We start from the raw sequence: 20,473 nt of genomic DNA, 5'->3' as shown, positions 1-20,473 counted from the left end.
TTTTAGAAAAATATCGACTCTTTGTTTCTAGATATCTACTAAACTACAGCAAATACTAGAGAGTAATGTAGGCCTGTTATACTGAGTGATATATATTATACACACTGCTCTGCTTTCTGCACGGACCTCACAGCTGTTCTCACTGTAAACATCGCGTCGCGATGAAAGCAGTTAATAAAATAATATCCAGGGGTTGCATGCAGAGCTGTCATTGGCTGAGATAAGTCCGGCCATGCGCCACGACTCTTTGAAACATCTCTGTTGCCGGAAATGCATCCATGAAGGAACCGTGGAGGACCCATCAATGTATCCTCGGTTATAGCTCCTCCAGAGAGCCTCCTCGACGCTCGATCCTCGGTCCTCGAAGTAGGGCTGCACGATTAATCGAAAAAAGATCGTGATCTCGATTCAGACACCTATGCGATCTCATTTCTAAATTACGGCGATCCTATGACGTCAAGCTGATTTTTTTTGGGGGATTTTTTTACATTTTTTAATTATTTTGCTTCTGAATAATACCAACTTGCAATGTCAATCATACTTAAACGATGTAAAGCAAATATACTCTATACATTTAACATTAAAGTACCATGATCGCATCCAAATGGTAGTGTTCTGTCTGTCTCTCCTCCTCTCATGCAGTGTTAACGCTGCAGCCACTAGGGTTGCCAGTTTTTGCGGAAGGAATAAGCAACCAGGTCTATGAAAACAAGCGCAAAAGAACATGAGCACTTTAAACCTATATATGTCGGGTCTACAAGCTCACAACCGCAACAACCATTATTACTTACTACCAAGCAACTTTACAGAAAGATAAGCCCAATGTGGCTTATAATAAGTATACCTGGCAACACTCACTGACTGCAGCACGTGAGGGCAGGAGCCGGCAGTATGTTTACAGAAGCGTTAGCATTAGCACTGATTAGCAAAGAGTGACGAGAGCGACTAGTAGTACAGGAAAAACAGAAATGAGTGACACAGAAATGAGTGACGAGGAGGTCGAGGACAATGACAACAACACCGATGAAAATCCCGGTGGCGACTCTGGCGAGAGTGAGAGGGAAGTTGTGCTTGTGCCGAAAAAAGTAGATGGACTGTGCTAGTAGCTAGGCAGCTAGGCTTTATTTACATTTATTCTGAAGCTGTAACTTTATGTTCTGTTCCGTTTTTATATTCAGTACTGACTGCAGTATTTAAGTTAATCCTTTTGATTCAGTGACATTACTACTCAGTGGAGTCTAGCACTTTGTTTAAGTTTATGTTTTTTTCAGTACAAGAACCTTTAAGTGCAGTAGTTGAACTGGGTGCTAGCCGGCTAGGCTTTTTTTATATTATTATTCTAAAGTTTTGTTTTTATATTCAGCACTATGGTGAGGTATTTTGAGTAACTTAAGTGCATTCCTCTCTGTAACAAACAGGTTGGTGTTGTTGTGCAGTAGTTGGGTGTCCTGTCACTGTGGACAGGTGCTACTGCAAAGTTTACATTTTGTTATTATGTTTATTTTAGTTACTGTATGTTTTGTTACCAGAGAGACTTGAGTTTAAGTCAAGCACTTTGTTTAAAGCCACAGTAGTTGGCTGTCAAATTCATTTTAGTTACTCTATGTTTTTGCTACAAGAAACTGAGACTTGGATTTAAGTCCAGCACTTTCATGTTGATGGTGTCTGTTAAAGCCACAACAGTTGGCTCCAGGTGCCACATTTTGAATGTAGTAATGTTTGTTCAGTATTCAGCAACTAAAGACAAAGTTATGTTTTTGTTACAAGAGAGACAAATGTTGTCTGTTTAAATTCATTGTACTCACGTGACGTCTAAGAGTAAGAGTGCAATACATATTTTCATTGAAACGATGAGAATCGTGATCTCAATTCTTATGGAGGAAAATCGTGATTCACATTTGAGCAAGAATCGTGCAGCCCTACCTCGAAGTGCATTTAGAGAAATGAGATGTCCTTCAACATGGCGCGCTAAAATTCATTTCCGGGTCACTACCGGAGTACCGAGGAGTCGAGGAGGGGGATTTGATGAAATGAGAAAGGGCCTTGGTAACCGTTTTATAAAAGCAAGGGGGTTGTCGACCCTCCGCTTCGCGTCAGGCCGAACCACGCCCCTTAGCTGTGATATAATGAGCATATACCACGGCCTGTCGTGAGCTATTGCTTAATTATATCACAGGCCTTTGTCAGGTGGTATATTACGCTGTTTTTTTCTGCTTCGAATAGTTCTCTCTTTTTTCACCATACATGTGTTTGCATCACTGATACATGTAAAATAGAATAGAAAAAAAGAAGCAGGATGTACTTTAGACTGGAATAACATGCTGCTTATTGTATTAGTGAATGAATATGTGGACTGTAAACCGATTGGTCAAAAACAGTAGTCTTTAATCTGTCGTTGAGCTGTTTCTGCCGTCATGTTTTCTGTTCTGACAAAAATGCCCCCCCCCCCCCCCCGCGCAGGAGTCTACGGACGACCCAGAGACGAAGGCGGGAGGGATACCTGGACAGAAGCTGGACGACGACGAGGACCGGAAGAACCCGGCCTACATCCCGAGGAAGGGCCTGTTCTTCGAGCACGACGTCAGGGGACACGCTCAGGAGGAGGAGAGGTGAGTTATTGGGATTTATTATTATTATTATTATTATTTTGGTCTTTGTCGGCATTATTAATGTTATTTATTTTTGATAAGTTGCTCTGATGTCAAAATAACAGTCATACATTTTATATGTTAATATTATTTTCCACTAAATCTTTTTACAAACTTCACTACTGATCATAACTACAATACGGAAGAGGATTAGGGCCTGTGGGCCATCTATGCTAATTTACAGATGGCCCTGAGCCCAATAGAGATTGCCCTGAAAATTGCGCACGGACGAAATGACGCACGAAGGGTTTGGGGGAAATGTCGATGTTTGCAGGTCTTGGATGCTGTCTGGTGCATTCTCTAGACTGAATTATAAGATGAACCACCACAATATTATATTGTTCAATTTTATTCTTCATTTCACTTGTTTGTTTGTTCTTGTTTGTGTTTGCTCGCTTGCATGCCTTGCATAGCTATAAGAAATACTTAAGTTGGTTTCCATCTGATGAAGGCAAATGCCTTCCCAGATGTAGAAAACATTACATTCAGTTATAACTGCCAAAACAAACATTATTTACACTATTATGGCCCCTGTTAAAAACGTCAAAATAATTTCCCCTTGGCACAATACCGCTTCAGTTGCGCCACTTATGTGACGGACAAGAATAGTCAACTCTAATGTCTAACACTTAATGTGGAGAAAGAGATGTCCTGTATGGGTTGATTGTGCGTTGATCTGTTGGTAATGCCTCGGGGTTCCGGTGGGCATGTAAACAAATGCATAATGCTGCGCTATACTTTGTGGCCTCACCCAGTTGCATCGCGACACTTATTGTTTAGGTGTCTTTTAATAAGCAGGTATTCATATCATTAGCTAGAACTAGCTGGATCTGATCGATATGGACATAAACGCAAGTGAAGTCTAATCTGAAGGGAGAGAGAGAGATCAGCTGCTGCTGACGAGTCAAAACACACACAGGTTAGGGTTAGAATATCACACGTAGCTATTTTAATTACCTATCAAACTACCGTAACTAGTTATAGATATGTTTAGTTTTACTGTCGGGTCACTCATTACTGGATCCGCGAGCTGATACTGGCATAATAGATTGCCCGACCGGGCAACCAGCAGGTGAGGCTTCATTGCCCGAGCTAAATACTAGATGACCCCGGGCCATCGGGCAGTCGTTAATGTCGAGCCCTGTTGTGAATCGCCTCCGCACCCGCCTCTCCCCTGAGCATGTAGACATGCTCATAGTCTTAAACAAGAATGAGTATTGAATAGCTGCATTCTGTGCATAGTAGGGCTGTACCCGAATATTCGTTCGTTGGAGTACTATTCTGGTTTCAATTTCGTTATTCGGATATTCGTTTGGTTTGTTTTTCCCCCTTTTTTTTTCTTCTTCAAATTTTAATTTATTGAAACGTTATAATTTACTTTCTCCATCTTTATATGTAGATATTACTTTTCTCCGTCACGTTGTTTCCATAGCAACAACAACTTCCTGTCAACAGCGCTAACTCTCCTTCAAAATAAAAGCATGTCCATACAAAATAGGAAGCCAAGCCAAATTACACTTAAGACATATACAACTGCAACAAAAGTAACAAACACAATGGCCCTTTCTCATTTCATCAAATCCCCCTCCTCGACTCCTCGGTCCTCCGGTAGTGACCCGGAAATGAATTTTAGCGCGCCATGTTGAAGGACATCTAATTTCTCTAAATGCACTTCGAGGACCGAGGATCGAGCGTCGAGGAGGATCTCTGGAGGAGCTATAACCGAGGATACACTGATGGGTCCTCCACAGCTCCTTCGTGGATGCATTTCCGGCAACAGAGATGTTTCAAAGAGTCGTGACGCACGGCCGGACTTATCTCAGCCAATGACAGCTCTGCATGCATCCCCTGGATATTATTTTATTAACTGCTTTCATCACGACGCAATGTTTACAGTGAGAACAGCTGTGAGGTCCGTGCAGAAAGCAGAGCAGTGTGTATAATATATATCACTCAGTATAACAGGCCTACTCTCTTTATTTGCTTTAGTTTAGTAGATATCTACAAACAAAGAGTCGATATTTTTCTAAAACCATTTAGTGCTTCACAATAAAATACACAACGGCTGTAGCCTGATTTAGGAGCTGTATGTGCGTGTGTGTGTGTGTGTAGGTGGTACAGTATGTGCGTAGATGCAGCGGACAGACGGGTCTCTGTTGGTTTGGTGTCCTCTGCTTACTTTTGGCCCGTAATTTATTTTCCTCATTGTAGCGACCAGAGGGGAGAGGGGGGGGGATATATCCAGTCTCTGATAGTGTTACGTTATTATGAGAGTGTTGAGATATTTATATAAATATATACATACAGTGTTTCCCACAGATCTGAAATATACTTGGGCGGGTGGTGGCAGCGGGCGGGGGGGGGGGTGCCCGAAAAAAAAAGAAAAAAAAAGTTTTAACAACATGTTTATTTATTGACTTTTCATTCCTGTATAATCATTTTGCGCAAAGATGGCACTGTTTGTCAGAGCACTTTCATGAAGAACAGGTCCAACGCCTGTGTGTATGGGAACACCTCTGGTGCTGGTCCAATAACTGCCAGTGTTTCCCACAGATCTGTTTCCCACATATCTGAAATAGCGGTAGTGGTGGTAGCGGGGGGGTGGGGGGGGTGACGTGACGTGCAACAACATTAACCTTTCTGTTGGTCGCTTGTTAGCAGACCCTTCACGCGATGGCAGAGCGAACAGGTACAGGCAGGGCCCATAATGATAGCCCTATAGTTTAAATCTACTACCCACACATGAACATATGGAAATGGGTTACTATTTAAAAAAATAAATGTATTTATAAATGTATTTAGGAACCTATCCATGTGATTTTTAGTGGGGGTCGACCTCAAATCCTCTATGGGGGTCCAGGGGCATGCCCCCCGGTAAGATTTTATTTTTTATTTTGGAGTTAAATGCATCAATCTGGTGCATTTTGAGGGGAGAATATAGAGACTAGATCTATGGAAACACCTATAGTAAACAGAACTGTATACATTTAAATAATCATAAAATCATGGCCATAACCAATAACATACCATTTCCAATATGAAAAAAACACTGAAACTTGTTTATTAATTTATTTTTGGTTCATTTATAGTTGTGAGTGTGTCTGTGCTCCTGAATCAGCCTCTCCTGTCTCCCTCCTCTCCCCCTGCTCCTCTTTGAGGCAGCAGCAAAGACTAGTTTTCTCTCAACAAGTTTTAAAAGTGTATCTTACCTTTTTTCACCTTAATATGGGTTTACATAACTGGTGACCACACCGTTTGCGACCCACTGAGAACTTAGACTAAGTTAACTGTCGAAACACTCAAGAGTCCTTTACCTCACCTGAGCTGAGCTTATCCCGAGCTTGAATGACACACAGAGACCAATCAAGGGCTTTGATGTATGATCTGTATGACAGTGGCCATGCCGGCACTGCAGGCCACATCATGTGGACAGCCAGTCACCCTGTGTGAGGCAGGCCACTTAACAGGCCAGAAGGAGGCGAGATCAGTGCAAGGGAGCGAGGGATCATTGTCCACAAGTTAATCGATCGCAGATGGCGTCGTGGTCACGGACGAATAAAAAAAAAATTATTAAAAAAAAAATTATTAAAAAATTATTAAAAAAAAACAACCTAAATGGGTCGCGAAATATACTTGGGCGGCCGTTAATATACCTGGGCGGCCCGCCCAAGTATAGTCTGTGTGGGAAACCCTGACATATATATGTGTGTGTCCGCATCTGTAGCCTGTTATTGTCTCATTACACCGCACTGTGAATGAATCAAAGTAAATATATAATCATCATGAACACATCTGTCCATCATTAATGGACGTCTCTTTAAAATGACCGCTCAGAGGAGAGGAGTTCTCATTTCTCTAACCGCCTGCTGCTTCCCCTCCTCGGCTCCTCCGCTCGCATCTCCTGTGGGCGGGACTAAGTATCGAGGATAGGAGTCGAGGAGGGGAGTTCGAGAAATGAGAAAGGGCCAATGTCCTTTTCAATTTCAAAGAACACAAATTGGGTTACGTTAACAATGTACCGAATATCCGGAGCCCGAAAAATGGCATTCGGGACAACCCTAGTGCATAGGCCCTGTTATAGGTTGTTGATCTCTGTTGTAATAGGGTTACGTTACCCTAACCGGTTATGTTGTTTGTATGATCCCTCTTTAATTTAAAAACCAAGTTATGTTTTAAGCATGAAAGCTGGAGGCCTATAGCTGTCAACTGTTCAAACTGTGATCACCAGTTCAATACATTTGACAAATTCTACTTGGTTTCTACACTTATTTGAACATGTATGTATTTATTTCCAAAGATTATTGAAAATAAATTGGGCAAAAAAAAAAAATTGTTTTTTGGGGGGTCGAATATTCGAATATACATTTGCTTTCAAATTCCCATCCCTAATATATATTCGGTACGTGTACCGTTACACCCCTAATATATATATATAAAAACATTGCCATTTAACATGGCTCCCTGTCTGCCCTCACAGGCCTAAAGGTCGGAACAGAAAGTTGTGGAAGGACGAGGGTCGCTGGGACCACGACAGGTTCAGGGAGGAGGAGCAGGCGCCCAAAAGCCGCGAGGAGCTCATCGCCATCTACGGCTACGACATCAGGAACGGCGGCGGCTCCGGAGAGCGGCCGTACCGGCAACGCAGGCCGAGGTGAACGAGAATAATAATCCATCATTTAGAATGTATTTCAGTGATCCTTAGTAAAGTGCTGCAGGGATGATGTATTTGTGCAGTCTGACCCTGAAGGTAACATCTCCCTGGTTCCCCCCACAAATAACTGTCTCTTTATCCTGTTATTATGATAATGTCCTTCTCAGTTTCTCCGACCAAAATGATCAACAGTGTGCAATAACAGATAATCAATGTAAAATAAAACAAATCATTCCTTTCTTTAAAAAAAGAGAAACTAGTTGTGGTTGAATAGTCAAAGAAATCCCCGACCTGCCCTAAGTTACTTCAGGGTAATTTTGCTCGGATAATAACCTTCCTCAGTAAAATAGACTATTCGACCTCAACCAAATGCTTTGTATCTGTTTCCTTTTTCTAAAATCTACTGTGGATTCTCTCTAATGTTTCCCTGCAGACAGAGTTTGTCTCCAGGCAGAGACAAGCGCTGGGGGGACGGAGGAGAGCGACCCGTCCGTTCCTGGCACAGCGGAGGAGGAGGCCGAGGAGGAGCTCCACCCTCCTCCACATCCCCTTCCAATCTTCCCCTCACTTCCAATCAGCGGAGCAGCAACGCCTCCAGACAGCCTCCCCCCCGCAGCAGACCATCCCACCCCCAGCAGAATCACATGCAACATCCGCCTCAGTCCCAGTACAGGAATAATGAATTATACGCACCTCACCCCAGAGAACGACCGGGCCCTAAAGCTCAGTGCGAGCCCACAGGAGACAGAGGAGTGGTCAGCAGGGGGGGACGTGGTGGTGGGAGGGCGCCCTCTGTGCTGGTTGAGGATATTACATTCAGCCAAGGAGGCTCTAAGGAAGCGGACCCCGGGGTTGTAACGACGTCACAGCAGGGTGGTTACCCGTCTGCGTCTCCGAGACGACAGCAGCAGGAACAACGAGGGAGTGGCGACATGTCTTCCTCTTCCTCCGACCCCCCCCAACAGTCGGCACAGACCAATCGGGAAGCCTCCCCCCCTGCAGAGCGGCCGGTGGAACGTAAATCTTACTTGGCGGCCCGCAAGACTCGCTCTCGGCCCTCCGACCTGGGCAGTAAACAGCCGTCTGTGGAGGATTCTGCAGCCAGAGTGAACTCTTCCTCCCCCGGAGACGTGGGGGGGAAGAGCTGGTCGGGGGAAGGTAACGGGCCCAGTCAGGTGGGAGGAGGTGGTGGGCTGGGAGATCAGGTACAGGAATTGGCTCGGCTCAGTCTGGTAGGACAGAGCTGGAGCCCCAACCCAACGTCGTACTTCCGCTCCGAAATGAGGGGTGAGTGGTGTGCTTTGATTATGCCCTTCATGTTTTATTATTAACCTGTTAAGCCCGAAGGTCCCCACTGGCGGGTACTTTAGTTTTTTGATTCACGACACTGTGTCTCAGGGGATCTTAATATTTAAGAACCTATTAATGTGTTACGGCCCGTCCACACTACAGCTTCAAAAACGGTTTCCAAAGCTTCTGTCCATTCACTTTGAATGGGGTGACGTCATGTTGCCTTGCTTTTCGCCGAACTAAATTGTGGGGTAGCATAGCGGTCCGTAGCCAGCGCCAGCCAATCAAATCATATGCCAGTACAAGCTCTAGCCAATCAATCCGCTGCTTGTGTGTCAGGTGCGGGAGATTCATGTTGTTGGTCGAGCTTCAGACGCGCCCAGCTCCAAGTTTTTTTTTAAGCTGTAGTGTGGACGGACCGTTATACCAGATTAACGGGAATAATCTCAGCTAACTGACGATACAAACTATTTTTACCAAAACAAAACACAAGTCTCATAAGAAGCATCTAAATGACCCCTGAGCGAAAAATGCTAACCTATTACTGCACCGATAATCACTCCTAGCTCCCTTATTACTTATCCTAGGTGCACATCCAACACATCGTTTACGATCGCAAGGAGACACAGAATCTAACTGTGCCCACCTCAACACTGAAGGATACAAACTCGCGACGTTATCAACAAAAACGTACATCAAAACAAGTGGCGCTAGGTAGCCCACAACGCTAACATGGCTTACCTTCGTCTTTGTCTGGTCTAAACTGGTCTTCGATGGCATTAAAACGATGCTGTAGTTAATCGAATGTGTCTGTGTCCTCTTTGAAATGTTCTGATGACCCATAAGCAATAAAATTGCTTTTCCGTTGCTTGATATCAGAGCAGCGATATTTCTCCCCTCTGCTGAAAGCTAATATGCGCAGAGAGGCTACCTTTTTTACATGAGTGTGTGCGGGACGGTTTCTCTTGGATTCTATTGGGTTTTCGAGCCTGAAACCTGAAAAACAGGCTTGGGGCCTAACAGGTTAAGGTCTCAGGTAGGGATGTCCCGATCACCTTTTTTTGCTCCCCATCCGATTCCGATCATTTGATTTTGACAATCTGCCGATACCGATTTTTCCCGATCCGATCTTTATGCAATGCATTAAGAGAAAACAAAGGTAACAGATAACGGCTGGCCATCCAACGCGATGAATTCAGCTATCTTGGCTGTTATTTGTTTGGCCTTTTCACTGTTCTGGGGCAGTTTCTCTTTCCTTTTAAAAGTCTCTGAAAGTGTCGGTTGTTTCAGTGCCGTTACCTGAGTGGCCGTTGTGTACTCGTCGTGTTGTTGATGGTGTTTGTTTCTCAGGTGGCGTATTAGATTGGTCGTGTTGAACGTAGCTCTGTTCTTTCCACCACGTGGAACCTCCGCCTTGCAAACATTGCATCTCGCTGTTTCACTGCCTTCGCTTTCAATTTTATAATACTTCCAAACTCCTGACATTTTCTCTGTCCCGACTCCCGAGTCACCAGCTGAACGTAGCCTCTTGTTAGCTTACTTGTTTGCTACTATTAGACACTGCGCCCACTCTGTTGCCAGATTTGAGAGAAATAAGCAACCAGGTCTACGAAAACAAGCCCAAAGAAAGCAACACATACATGATGTTGTGTAATTTTAAACCAAAACTAAGTCCTCAGGATGACTTTAAGACGTGAACATGGTCATTTTTGTTTTGTAACATTCAATTAAAAAAATTAAAAATGGATTAAAAAAATAAATAAAAAAATCCCGATCCCCGATTTTTTTCTCCCGATTCCGATCTTTTGAAAATCACGTGATCGGCTCCGATCCCCGATCACGTGATCGGATCGGGACATCTCTAGTCTCAGGGAAATGTGCGTTTCATCTGGTCACCTGGTATGGCATCGTTCCTCTTTGAGCAGTGTCCAGGGTTCGTATGGTCATTGAAAACCTGGAAAAGTCATGGAAATTCAAAATGCAAATTCCAGGCCCTGGAAAAGTTATGGAAAACAATATTTTTCCCAAAGTTTTGGAAAAGTCATGGAAATGTAACTGAAGTTGCGTCAAATATAATTTACATTTTATCTAATCGCCGAAATAATCTGCGGTCGCAAGCTGTTATGTGCCATCATGACGCGCATGGTGTTATTTTTTAATATATGAAGCGTGAGCTGTGTGCTCGAGTCTTCCTGCCTGTCGACTGAACACTGCTGCTCCGGGATGAGGGTCAGCTACATTATCTACGGTGTGTTCGTTAACTGTGCGGAGTCACTGTGGCACAGACTGCACCGCTGGTGAACAGCTGTTAGAACGGGCCGTTCAGCTGTTCAGAGCAGAGCGGCAGAGCGTGATGTAGGGCTGCACGATTTTGGGAAAAAATCTAATTGCGATTTTTCTGACAGATATTGCGATTCGAATTGCGATATTTGTTTTTTAGGGAAAAACAAATATACTTGGGAGGTGATTGGATCAATCTGTCTATCACCTTCTATCATGGGCCACTTCTGATTGGTTAACAATGGCTGGTACATGTGGAGCACAGCACTGATTGGTGTGGATGACTGAAACACAAGAAAAAAGAAAAAAAAAGTTGTAAAAAGAAATCGCAGGCTTTGCAATTTGATAATCGCATCATAGCAAATCGCGATTTCGATTTAAAATCGATTAATCGTTCAGCTCTAGCGTGATGTGAACTGAAAAGTTTTTCTGTCGTAATATTATTTAAGTAATCGTTGAGCTAGCTAGCTAGCATATTGTCACTATCTGCTAATGTTAGCTTCAGCCTTCGTTTTTTTCATAGGCTATAAACAGAGGTGGTATAAGTATAGATATTGTGCTAGAGTAGAAGTACTCAGATCTTGTACTTAATAAAAGTATAGTACTCAGGTATTGTACTTGAGTAAAAGTACCAGAGTGTAGGAATACTCTATCACAGTAAAAGTCTTGCATTCAAAAATGTTCCTCAAGTGAAAGTAGAAAAGTATTATCATTAGGGCTGTCGGTCGATTAAAATATTTAATCGCGATTAATCGCATGATTGTCCATAGTTAATCGCGATTAATCGCAAATTAATCGCACATTTTTTATCTGTTCTAAATGTACCTTAGAGGAATATTTTTCAAGTTTTTAATACTCTTATCAACATATGAGTGGACAAACATGCTTTATGCTAATGTTTATTATCATTTGAACAATGACAAATATTCTCATGAATATTAAACACAACAACCTCTGAACATTACAAATATTCGCCTCAATTCAACCTGGAACCTCTCTCATACAATACAAATGGGGGGGGGTGTGTGTGTGTGTGTGTGTGTGTGTGTGTGTGTGTGTGATCGTTGGAGCTATGTGCAACTCAAGGCATATGCTCGAACGGGAGCTGCCTGGACGCTGCAATCATGTTGCTGCAATCATGAGTATGCTGTCTTCTCGTACAATGTCCCGCTGTCTGCTTCCTGCATCAAGTCAAGTGCTCGGCGCAGTTGTGTGGATAGGGCGCTCCTCTGTTTTCATTTAAACAGCTCCTTATATCCGTTAGCGCAGCTAGCTAGCACCAGATGCTAACAACAATAGCCACGTTCACACTGCGGTACGGTAATGCACGTAAGGTCTCTCTCTCGCTCGCTCGGGCCACACACACACACACACACACACACACACACACACACACACACACACCCTCCCGGTCCTCCCGATGGCCAGTCGGTGCCTGCCGGTGAGCGTGGAAGTGTGGTCTGCCACAAGCGGGCGGCAGGAGCGGGGCTGTCAGCATCATCAGCTTGTAGATGGTATTATAAACTCGATGCGCTCTGAAACTACGGGGCGGCCGAGGACAAAAGATACACATGCGTTAATCGCGTTAATCGCGTTAAATTAATTAGTGGCGTTAATTGTTTTTTGCGTTAACGCGTTATTAACGCGTTAACTTGACAGCCCTAATTATCATCAAAATATAGTGAAAGTAGCGACAGTAAAAGTAGTCGTTTTGCAGATTGGTCCATTTCAGAATAATATATATGATATGTTTTATAATGACTGATCATGAAAGTGTTCTCAAAGCTGGTAAAGGTGCAGCTAGTTTGAATGACTTTGTAGACTGCAGGGTAGCTTGTGAATTTACTCCAGGTGGAACTAAAGTCTGAATTAACACTTGGTTATATTTCACATCATTCATCCAGATCTGTGAAGTAACTAAGGGTATTAAATACATGTAGTGGAGTAGAAGTACAAAGTAGCAAAACATTGAAATACTTAAATAAAGTACAAGTATCTAAAAATGTTACCCACGTATAGTACTTGTTGAGTTTATGAACTGAGTTACTTCACAGCAGTGGCTATACAGATAGAAAGACTAAGCCTTGCAGAGGCATGAAAATACATTTTCAAAATGCTCAACAGTGCTGCCAAAATTATAAACTGACTGCTACACAATTAAAATAAATGCTTTTATATATTTCTATTAGATGTGACTCTTTAGCGTTGCTGTTATTATTACCTGCTGCTTTAGTTGTTCTGACTGCTAAAATCCTGTTATTCCTAAACCGATATTCCGTGGGGTCGGGGGGCTCGGATCCTTGTCACCTTTTTCATACCTGTTGAGTTTGCATCCCTGACTACAGTTGCTTCAGCGTGTAGAAGCTAGTAAGCCTACTATTTGATTTGTTTTAGATAGGCACTACATGTTTCATATGCAGACCTTATTTTCCTGTTCCATGTTAAAATAAACCATTTTCAGTGGTCATTTTTTTTTGGTCATGGAAAATGAGGTAAAGGTCATTGAGACGTCATGGAAAAGTCATTGGTGAAAAAGAACCCTGAGTGTCTGCCAGAAGCGGTCATAAATTGACTTGCGTAGTAATCAGCAGCGAACCGCTTCGACACGTCTATTTCGGTTTATTCACGGCATTCTTTTTGTTATTCTACAGTATTGTTGTTTTATAGTTATTTGTTAATGTAACCCAATTTGTTTTCTTTGAAATTGTAAAGGATATTGCATTGTGTTTGTTGCAGTTGTATACGCCTTTAGTGTCATTTGGCTTGGCTTTCTATTTTGTATGGACATGGTTTTATTTTGAAGGAGAGTTGGCGCAGTTGACAGGAAGTTGTTGTTGCTATGGTAACAACGTGATGAAGATTAATGGAGAAAAAGTAATATCTACATATAAAGACGGAGAAAGTATCCGAATAGTACTCCAACGAACGAATATTTGGATATTCAGGTACAGCCCTAGTATGTATACAAACACTTTGGGGAGCTTGGAGGAACCATGTTTTATGTTTTAGATCTTTTTACTCTATACATTAAACTGATATATTTTGGTGCTTGAATATTGAGGTATCAGAGAAACAATATGAGAAAATGTTAGCGGCAGCTAAACGGCGTGCAGAAAGAAACTCAACTAGCACTTTATCAGATGAAAGGAGACACAGAAGAAATCTTAACCATGAGAAACTGACTAAATCTCCCATGATCCAACGCTGTTTCATCACCACACCAATATCCCGCTTTCACACCTTTCAATGGATACCCATAAAAAATGAATACTTAATATATGAACTAGAATACTGTTTCCTGTTCACAGGCCTCCCCTCCATGCACGTCCCGGGCAGCCCGCCTCAGTTCTCCAACATCGAGGAGATCAGTGTTGGCTCAAACAGGGCCAAGCGATACTCGTCCCAACGTCAGAGGACCGTGCCGGAGCCGGCGCCGCCCATGCACCTGGGCGTGAGGGAGGGACACTACTATGAACCCAGTAAGACGTTAACGTGGTGGAAAATAACTCAACCCTTCAAAGCATCAATTATTCAGTCAATGACGCACTTCCTCCTGCTCACCAGCAGAGAGCATCAAAGATCAAGCATAAACAAATGTCTGTTTACTCATTTGTTTATATAGAGATGTATTGATAAGAGTGTCGCAGCACTGGTTTGAAGATGTTTTTACACTTTGAATCCAGCCGAAACGTCCTGCTGACCAGTGAGTGTAGTTCACTCGGGGAAAAGATCGAGTCGATATTTATGAGTACCTACACAGAGGACCAATAGATATGATTATGAATGAAAACTGGCTTGTTTAAATGTGTACATTATTTTGGCTCTTCCTTAGCCTCACACGAACAGGAACATTTAAGTTTTTTAACTTTTATTTTTTGAAAATAAACTATTTCTGCAATCACTAACTCCAGCTGGAAGTTAATGTGCAAAACAAGAAAGCCAGTCTTCCCTGTTTTTCTTGTCTTAAAAAATGATCAAAAACGTAGATATCAACAGTTTTTTGGATATCAAACTTTATAATCGTTTTTGTAAATTGTTTATTAGTATGCAGAGATGTATTTACATTATTTGAAAGTGTAATATTTAGTTTAATTTCCCTTGTAAAATGTAAGCCTTGTGCATATAAACATATTCAATACTGTGGTAACATTATTTTTGAGTGTATTGTGGTTTGAAAGTAGAAATAGGAAGAAAAAGGAGTACAGTACTTGAGTAAATGTTTGGTTTATGGTTAATAACTTCTCTCCGCCTGTCTCTCAGTGTCGTACCAGGGACCAATATATGCCCACGGGGATGGCCCCGCCCCCATCCCGCCGCAGAGCATGCTGGTCCAGCCTGAGATGCACATGCCCCACCCCGGTCAGTCTGCTGCCCTCTGCAGTTTTAAAGATAAAGAACTTCTAGCTTCCTGTCACTCATCTCCTCCTCCATCTTCTCAGGTCTCCATCCTCACCAATCAGGCGGCCCGATTGCTAACCCCGCCCTCTATGGAGGCCCACCAGTTTCTCTGCCGCCACTGCCAGGGCAACCTCAGCAGCTGCTGCCTCCGCCGTTTTACCCACCTCCGGGGGTCATGACCTTCCCGTACCCCACCATGTACCCGACTCAACAGGTAGGAACTGATCATTTAAACCTCATCATTATAAGATAAATAAAGCTTTATTAATCAAAGATATTCACGTGTCAGAGCATCAATAAGAGTAGAAATCAGGAGAGGGCAGGTAAGAGTTCATACAAGGATAATTAGAAAAAATAATCCAAGTAAAAATACAAATGACTACAATAATATTAGGTACAACACAGTAGAGTTTATAAATATCCAGATATTAACGAACATAATCATAAAAACTTTTCATGACGTATCTGTGTGTTTAAATAATAACCTTTTGTGGAAAATATTTTATTTATTTTTTTACACAAATAGGGTAAACGTTTTTTTTTATATATACTAAACTATAAAACTAACACATAAATCAAAAAACATACCAAATGTTACCTCATTCAATGGGTTTATTAATTTGCACGTGTCCAATAATACACGTGATACTATACATCTGATGTGAAAATATTTGATCATAAGATACAAACCAACAATAATGTGTCTTTCTTATAAAAAACGACTTTTAGAAAAACCTAGAAATGGCAACAGTTGTACTTGTATGGTCGAAGTTGTTGCTTCCTGTTACATAAATAAGCAGCTTTGGCTTGCTGATTTTTATATCTCTCAAACTAGCCATTTGCAAAATAAAAAATATACCCAACATAACATGTAAAAGTAGTATTTGTTGTATGTATAACACAAATATTTGACATCACTTGGTTTGTCACTTATTGTCTAACAGTAGCATTTTCCCTTGTACGATGTGAGGGTCTAAGGACAGAGGGTCTAAGGACAGAGGGTGTGTATCGTCATACTGATATTCTGTACGCACTGTGAAGCCCACTGAGACAAATGTAACATTTGTGATATTGGGCTATATAAATAAACATTGATTGATTGATTATCCACATGCTTTTAGAGAAAATAAATGTACTTAAAGGTGGGGTAGGTAAGTTTCAGAAACCGGCTCGAGATACACTTTTTGTTATATTCCATGGAATGCTCTTAACATCCCGATAGCAATGAATTTCTGAAGTGCTTTGACAAAAAATCCATAAAAAAATGTCATCTGTAGAAGCCGTAATACTGTAAAAAGTACAACCAATCCATTTAGCCGGCCCGGCTAAACGGATTGGATGGCCTACCTGCCTGTCAGCCTTCCATCGGGGCACAAACGTATCTCGTGCCCTAATTGGTCATGTGCCCTAATTGGTCATATAAGGAAGTGGCAGATTTTCTCCGGTTGTGTATTTTCAAATTCTAGCGATCTCGAGCCGGTTTCTAAAATGTACCTACCCCACCTTTAAGTAGGTTTCACTTGAATAATCAAATTCTTAAAAAATAATAAATTTTCCGCCGATGTTTTTTTGGCACGTCTCATTTCAGTATATAGTTGTGTAAATGTTTGGTTCTGTTGGCTGGTGATAATAAAGTGTGGCGTCCCTCAGGGTCAGGCCCAGGTGTACGGCGGCGTGACGTACTACGACACCATGCAGCAGCATGCCCAGCCCAAGCCCTCGCCCCCCCGCCGCACCTCGCAGCCCGTCACCATCAAGCCCCCCCCTCCGGAGTTACGCTTCGCCTCAGAGTGACACCACTCCCTCACTTCCCCCCCTCGCCAACCAGTCTCAGCCTCACTCCCATCGGAACATTACAGGTGAGTCACTTCCTTTTAGTTTTTATATACGCCATTACTTTAAAATGATTTGAGTTGGCCTCTAAGCACTTCCAGTTCCGTGGCCTTGAAGTTTTTTTTTAGTGTGTTTTTGTTTAAATGTGTGAAATAAGTGTTGAGGTGAACACAAGCTTTTTGTTTGTTCTACAAAATAGAATCAGTAATTAATCTGAATGAGGCTATTTAACCCTCTGGTATGTCTCGAGATTTTGCAAATATACACCTTTATTGAACATACAGTAACACAAATACTACAAATCCACATAACAAACAATCAAAAATGAAAAAGGGCCACCACTTATTATTTTAACTTAAAAAAAAGAAGTAAAAAAAATATTTTTATTTTTTTTGGGTACCTGGCTGGCGCCCCCTAGCAGCGGCGCGCATATTTCAGCAGCGGCACGCATATTTCAGCAGCGGCACTATTTGTATATAAGGGAAACGCTGTGTTAAGAAGCCCTCAGACGCTGTTTCTTGCAGATGTTGTGTTTTCCCTCGGGTCCGTGGGGCTCAACAGATTAAAGGTCCCCTATTATACTGTTTTTCATTACTTTATTATAGGTCTCTGATATATACAAAACATGTCTCGGAAGTGTTTGGGTCGAAATACCAAACAGATCATTGTAGCATCCCATAATCCCCTCTGTTTCAGCCCTGTTCCAAATGTGCTGATTCTCTGTCTGTTATAAATCGTTATGACATCATAAAGAGGCCAAAATCTGATCAGTTTTTATATAATTGGATCAGGACACAAAGTGAGGGAATCTTTTTGGGACTCTACACAGAGGGGACACATGTTTATGTAGAAAATACATGAAAAAGTGGATTTTGCATATTAGGTGACATTTAATCTCGAAGAATAAAAATGTTGGGTTTTTTTCGGTTAAATTGACAAATTGAATCTGAGATTAACGTTTTTTTTCACGCAAGTGTACCACTGGCATCTCAGAATATTAAAGTGTTTTCTTGGAATTATATGGTTTTTCGTGGGAAATGACCGCTTGAATCTGTGGTAATATCAATGTGTTTTCTCTTCAATTTACAAATGTATTGTAAGGTTCACGTTTTTCCAGTGAATTTAAACCTAAAGGACAATCCAACGTAACTTTCAGTTCAAATGGAGTATTTTCAAAGGGATCATTTTGTACTTTTACTGCAGTAAAGCAAACGATGACTTCCTCTGCTTCTGATTGCATTTGATGAAAGTGTTGTGGGAGAACTTTCAGCCACTGTTCACGATTTTTTATTTCTCAGTAAAAAAAAAATTGAATTATTCGCAGATAATAAAATATTTTTGTTTTTGTGTTTTGTAGGAGCCGGGTGGGGGGTCAGTGAGGAGCTGCGGTCCCCACCAACATTCTTCTTCTTTTTTTATCTGTATGATTTTTATTTTTCCTTCGTGTTTTCCTCTTTGTTCCCGCCCCCGTAGCAGTGAGGCAGACGGCTCTGTAACTCGGCAGCAGGTTTGTTCCCACCAACGTGTCTTTGAGCAACAACAAAGCTGAACCTGGAAAAGTTAAAAGAAAATTCTCCAAAACCCTTCCGAAGCATTTAACATGGCACAGTGACACGGACGGACGGACTGTTGTGAAAAGTATTTGTTTGTTTTACGGTGAAGTGTCCTGTTGAGTCGGACTGAAGCGGCCATATAAACGGTTTCTTTTTTGTATCAGTTTATTCACACTGTTTCAGCTAGTCGGTTTATTTGTGTTATTCTAAAGTAAGCAGAGTTGATGTGCGGATGGAGAATGGGTTGAGTCTGAGCGCAGACGACCCGGTGCTTCCTGTTACAGCTCACTTGATGGTTCCTGATGTTTCGTCCCTTCACACTGTATTAAAAGATCCCTGCATTTATTACTATAAATGACTTTCTCAAAGTCAGAGGTTATGTTATTAAAGGTCATATATTCAATTTAACACGATATAAAACACAAAAGAAGCAGATTTTATTGTAATAGTACATGTTAAATCAGCGTTGAGTACGAAACCTGTAAGGAAAGTGATAAATATTTTTGTTGGTGATCTATTTTTGAATTCTGATCGGGTTGCCCGTTTTATGACCTGCGAGTTTTTTTTAAACAATATTAGCACCAGTGTTCTGCTTTATTCTTTGCATTACAAAAAGATTAGAAGTTCAAAATAAGAGTTCTCGAGAATAAGGTTGTATGTTAACAAATAGCGAAGGGGGCAGTGTAAAAAAAACAAAGAGAAAAAGTCTCTCACGGTTTAAGTGATACATTTACTAAAGATTCTGGTAAATGTGACGTAACGTTCCAGGGAACATTTACATTGTTTTTCTCGTGAATTAGAAAAAAAAATTCTAGTAAACTTTTGGGTCACTTGTTTAGTTTTGTCTCCAGAAATGTACACGCTTGTTTCCCACTTAAATATAAGACAACAGCTCGATCCAACTTTTCTTTTTGCTAAAAAACACAAATGTACGTGAAACAAGAACGTCACACGGAGACTGGAAGCTTGGATCACGGTTGTGATGCTTCTAGAAACATTCTGGCCAAACATTTTTCCATTAGCCACTACGTCAAAACCATTTAGATCAGACTTTAAAAGTTGGTCATCTATTCATTATTATCCCCTTTATCAACACATATTTACATTTTGTATTTCCAGGCGGCAGCTTTTTCATGGAGCAGAGTGAAAGTGTAGTCCGTCTGACAGAAGCGTTATGTTGCTGTATATAAAACAATCTAAATGTGTATATAGAGGCTTGAACAGATAAAATAGAGCAGTAAACATATTCTAATAAAACTACTAGATCTGATTCAGAGCAATCGGCAGGGACCTCGAATGTTAACGGTGGATTTAATTTAGAGACGACAAAGGAGCTGTGTGGCTTCAACTATGATTTGTATGATTACTTATCCTTGTTTAATTTTAATATGGTTTCTTTTTTATTGTTAGTAAATGCAGGAATGTCATGAGGAAGTACACTGAGGAAACACTTTCTCTAACAGAAAGTATTCATCGTTTGTTTGTCCTGCAACAGAAATACACTTTCGGAGATGGAAGTATAACCAGAATTAAAGGGTATTCCTCACCGTTTCTCATCTTCCAGCTCTTTATTTTACATTTAAGGTAAAGAATTAAGTGTTTGTGGATTGATGTCAAATTTAAAAGCAGATTGTTTAAAATAAATGCATGTTAAAAATTATTTCAAAGAAAATCTTTTACAACAGGTTAATAAAGAAGCACATTTCGGCAAGGACTAGGTCAAACCGTTTCTAGAGATGTTTCACAGTTTCCCTTAATTAAGTTAAGCAGTTTTACTGCTTGAAAACTGACAGAGAATTGATAGATTATCAAAATAGAAT

General features: G+C 41.4%; 1 protein-coding gene across 1 annotated transcript in view; it reads left to right on the top strand.

The window, feature by feature from the left end:
* The window catches only part of casc3 (casc3 exon junction complex subunit), a 29,564-nt gene extending 9,360 nt beyond the window's left edge, over positions 1-20,204 (top strand). The window contains exons 5-12 of the mRNA XM_034089021.2: positions 2,461-2,609; positions 7,126-7,299; positions 7,733-8,586; positions 14,178-14,348; positions 15,130-15,228; positions 15,309-15,481; positions 16,918-17,126; positions 18,458-20,204. Coding sequence (XP_033944912.2) covers positions 2,461-2,609; positions 7,126-7,299; positions 7,733-8,586; positions 14,178-14,348; positions 15,130-15,228; positions 15,309-15,481; positions 16,918-17,061 — 1,764 coding nt within the window. The 3' untranslated portion in view covers positions 17,062-17,126; positions 18,458-20,204. The remainder of the gene's footprint in view (positions 1-2,460; positions 2,610-7,125; positions 7,300-7,732; positions 8,587-14,177; positions 14,349-15,129; positions 15,229-15,308; positions 15,482-16,917; positions 17,127-18,457) is intronic.
* Positions 20,205-20,473: the final 269 nt, after the last annotated feature.

Source organism: Pseudochaenichthys georgianus, chromosome 8, assembly GCF_902827115.2.
Source record: "Pseudochaenichthys georgianus chromosome 8, fPseGeo1.2, whole genome shotgun sequence".
Classification (NCBI taxonomy): Eukaryota; Metazoa; Chordata; class Actinopteri; order Perciformes; family Channichthyidae; genus Pseudochaenichthys; species Pseudochaenichthys georgianus.
This window is presented reverse-complemented; position numbering and strand designations above follow the sequence as displayed.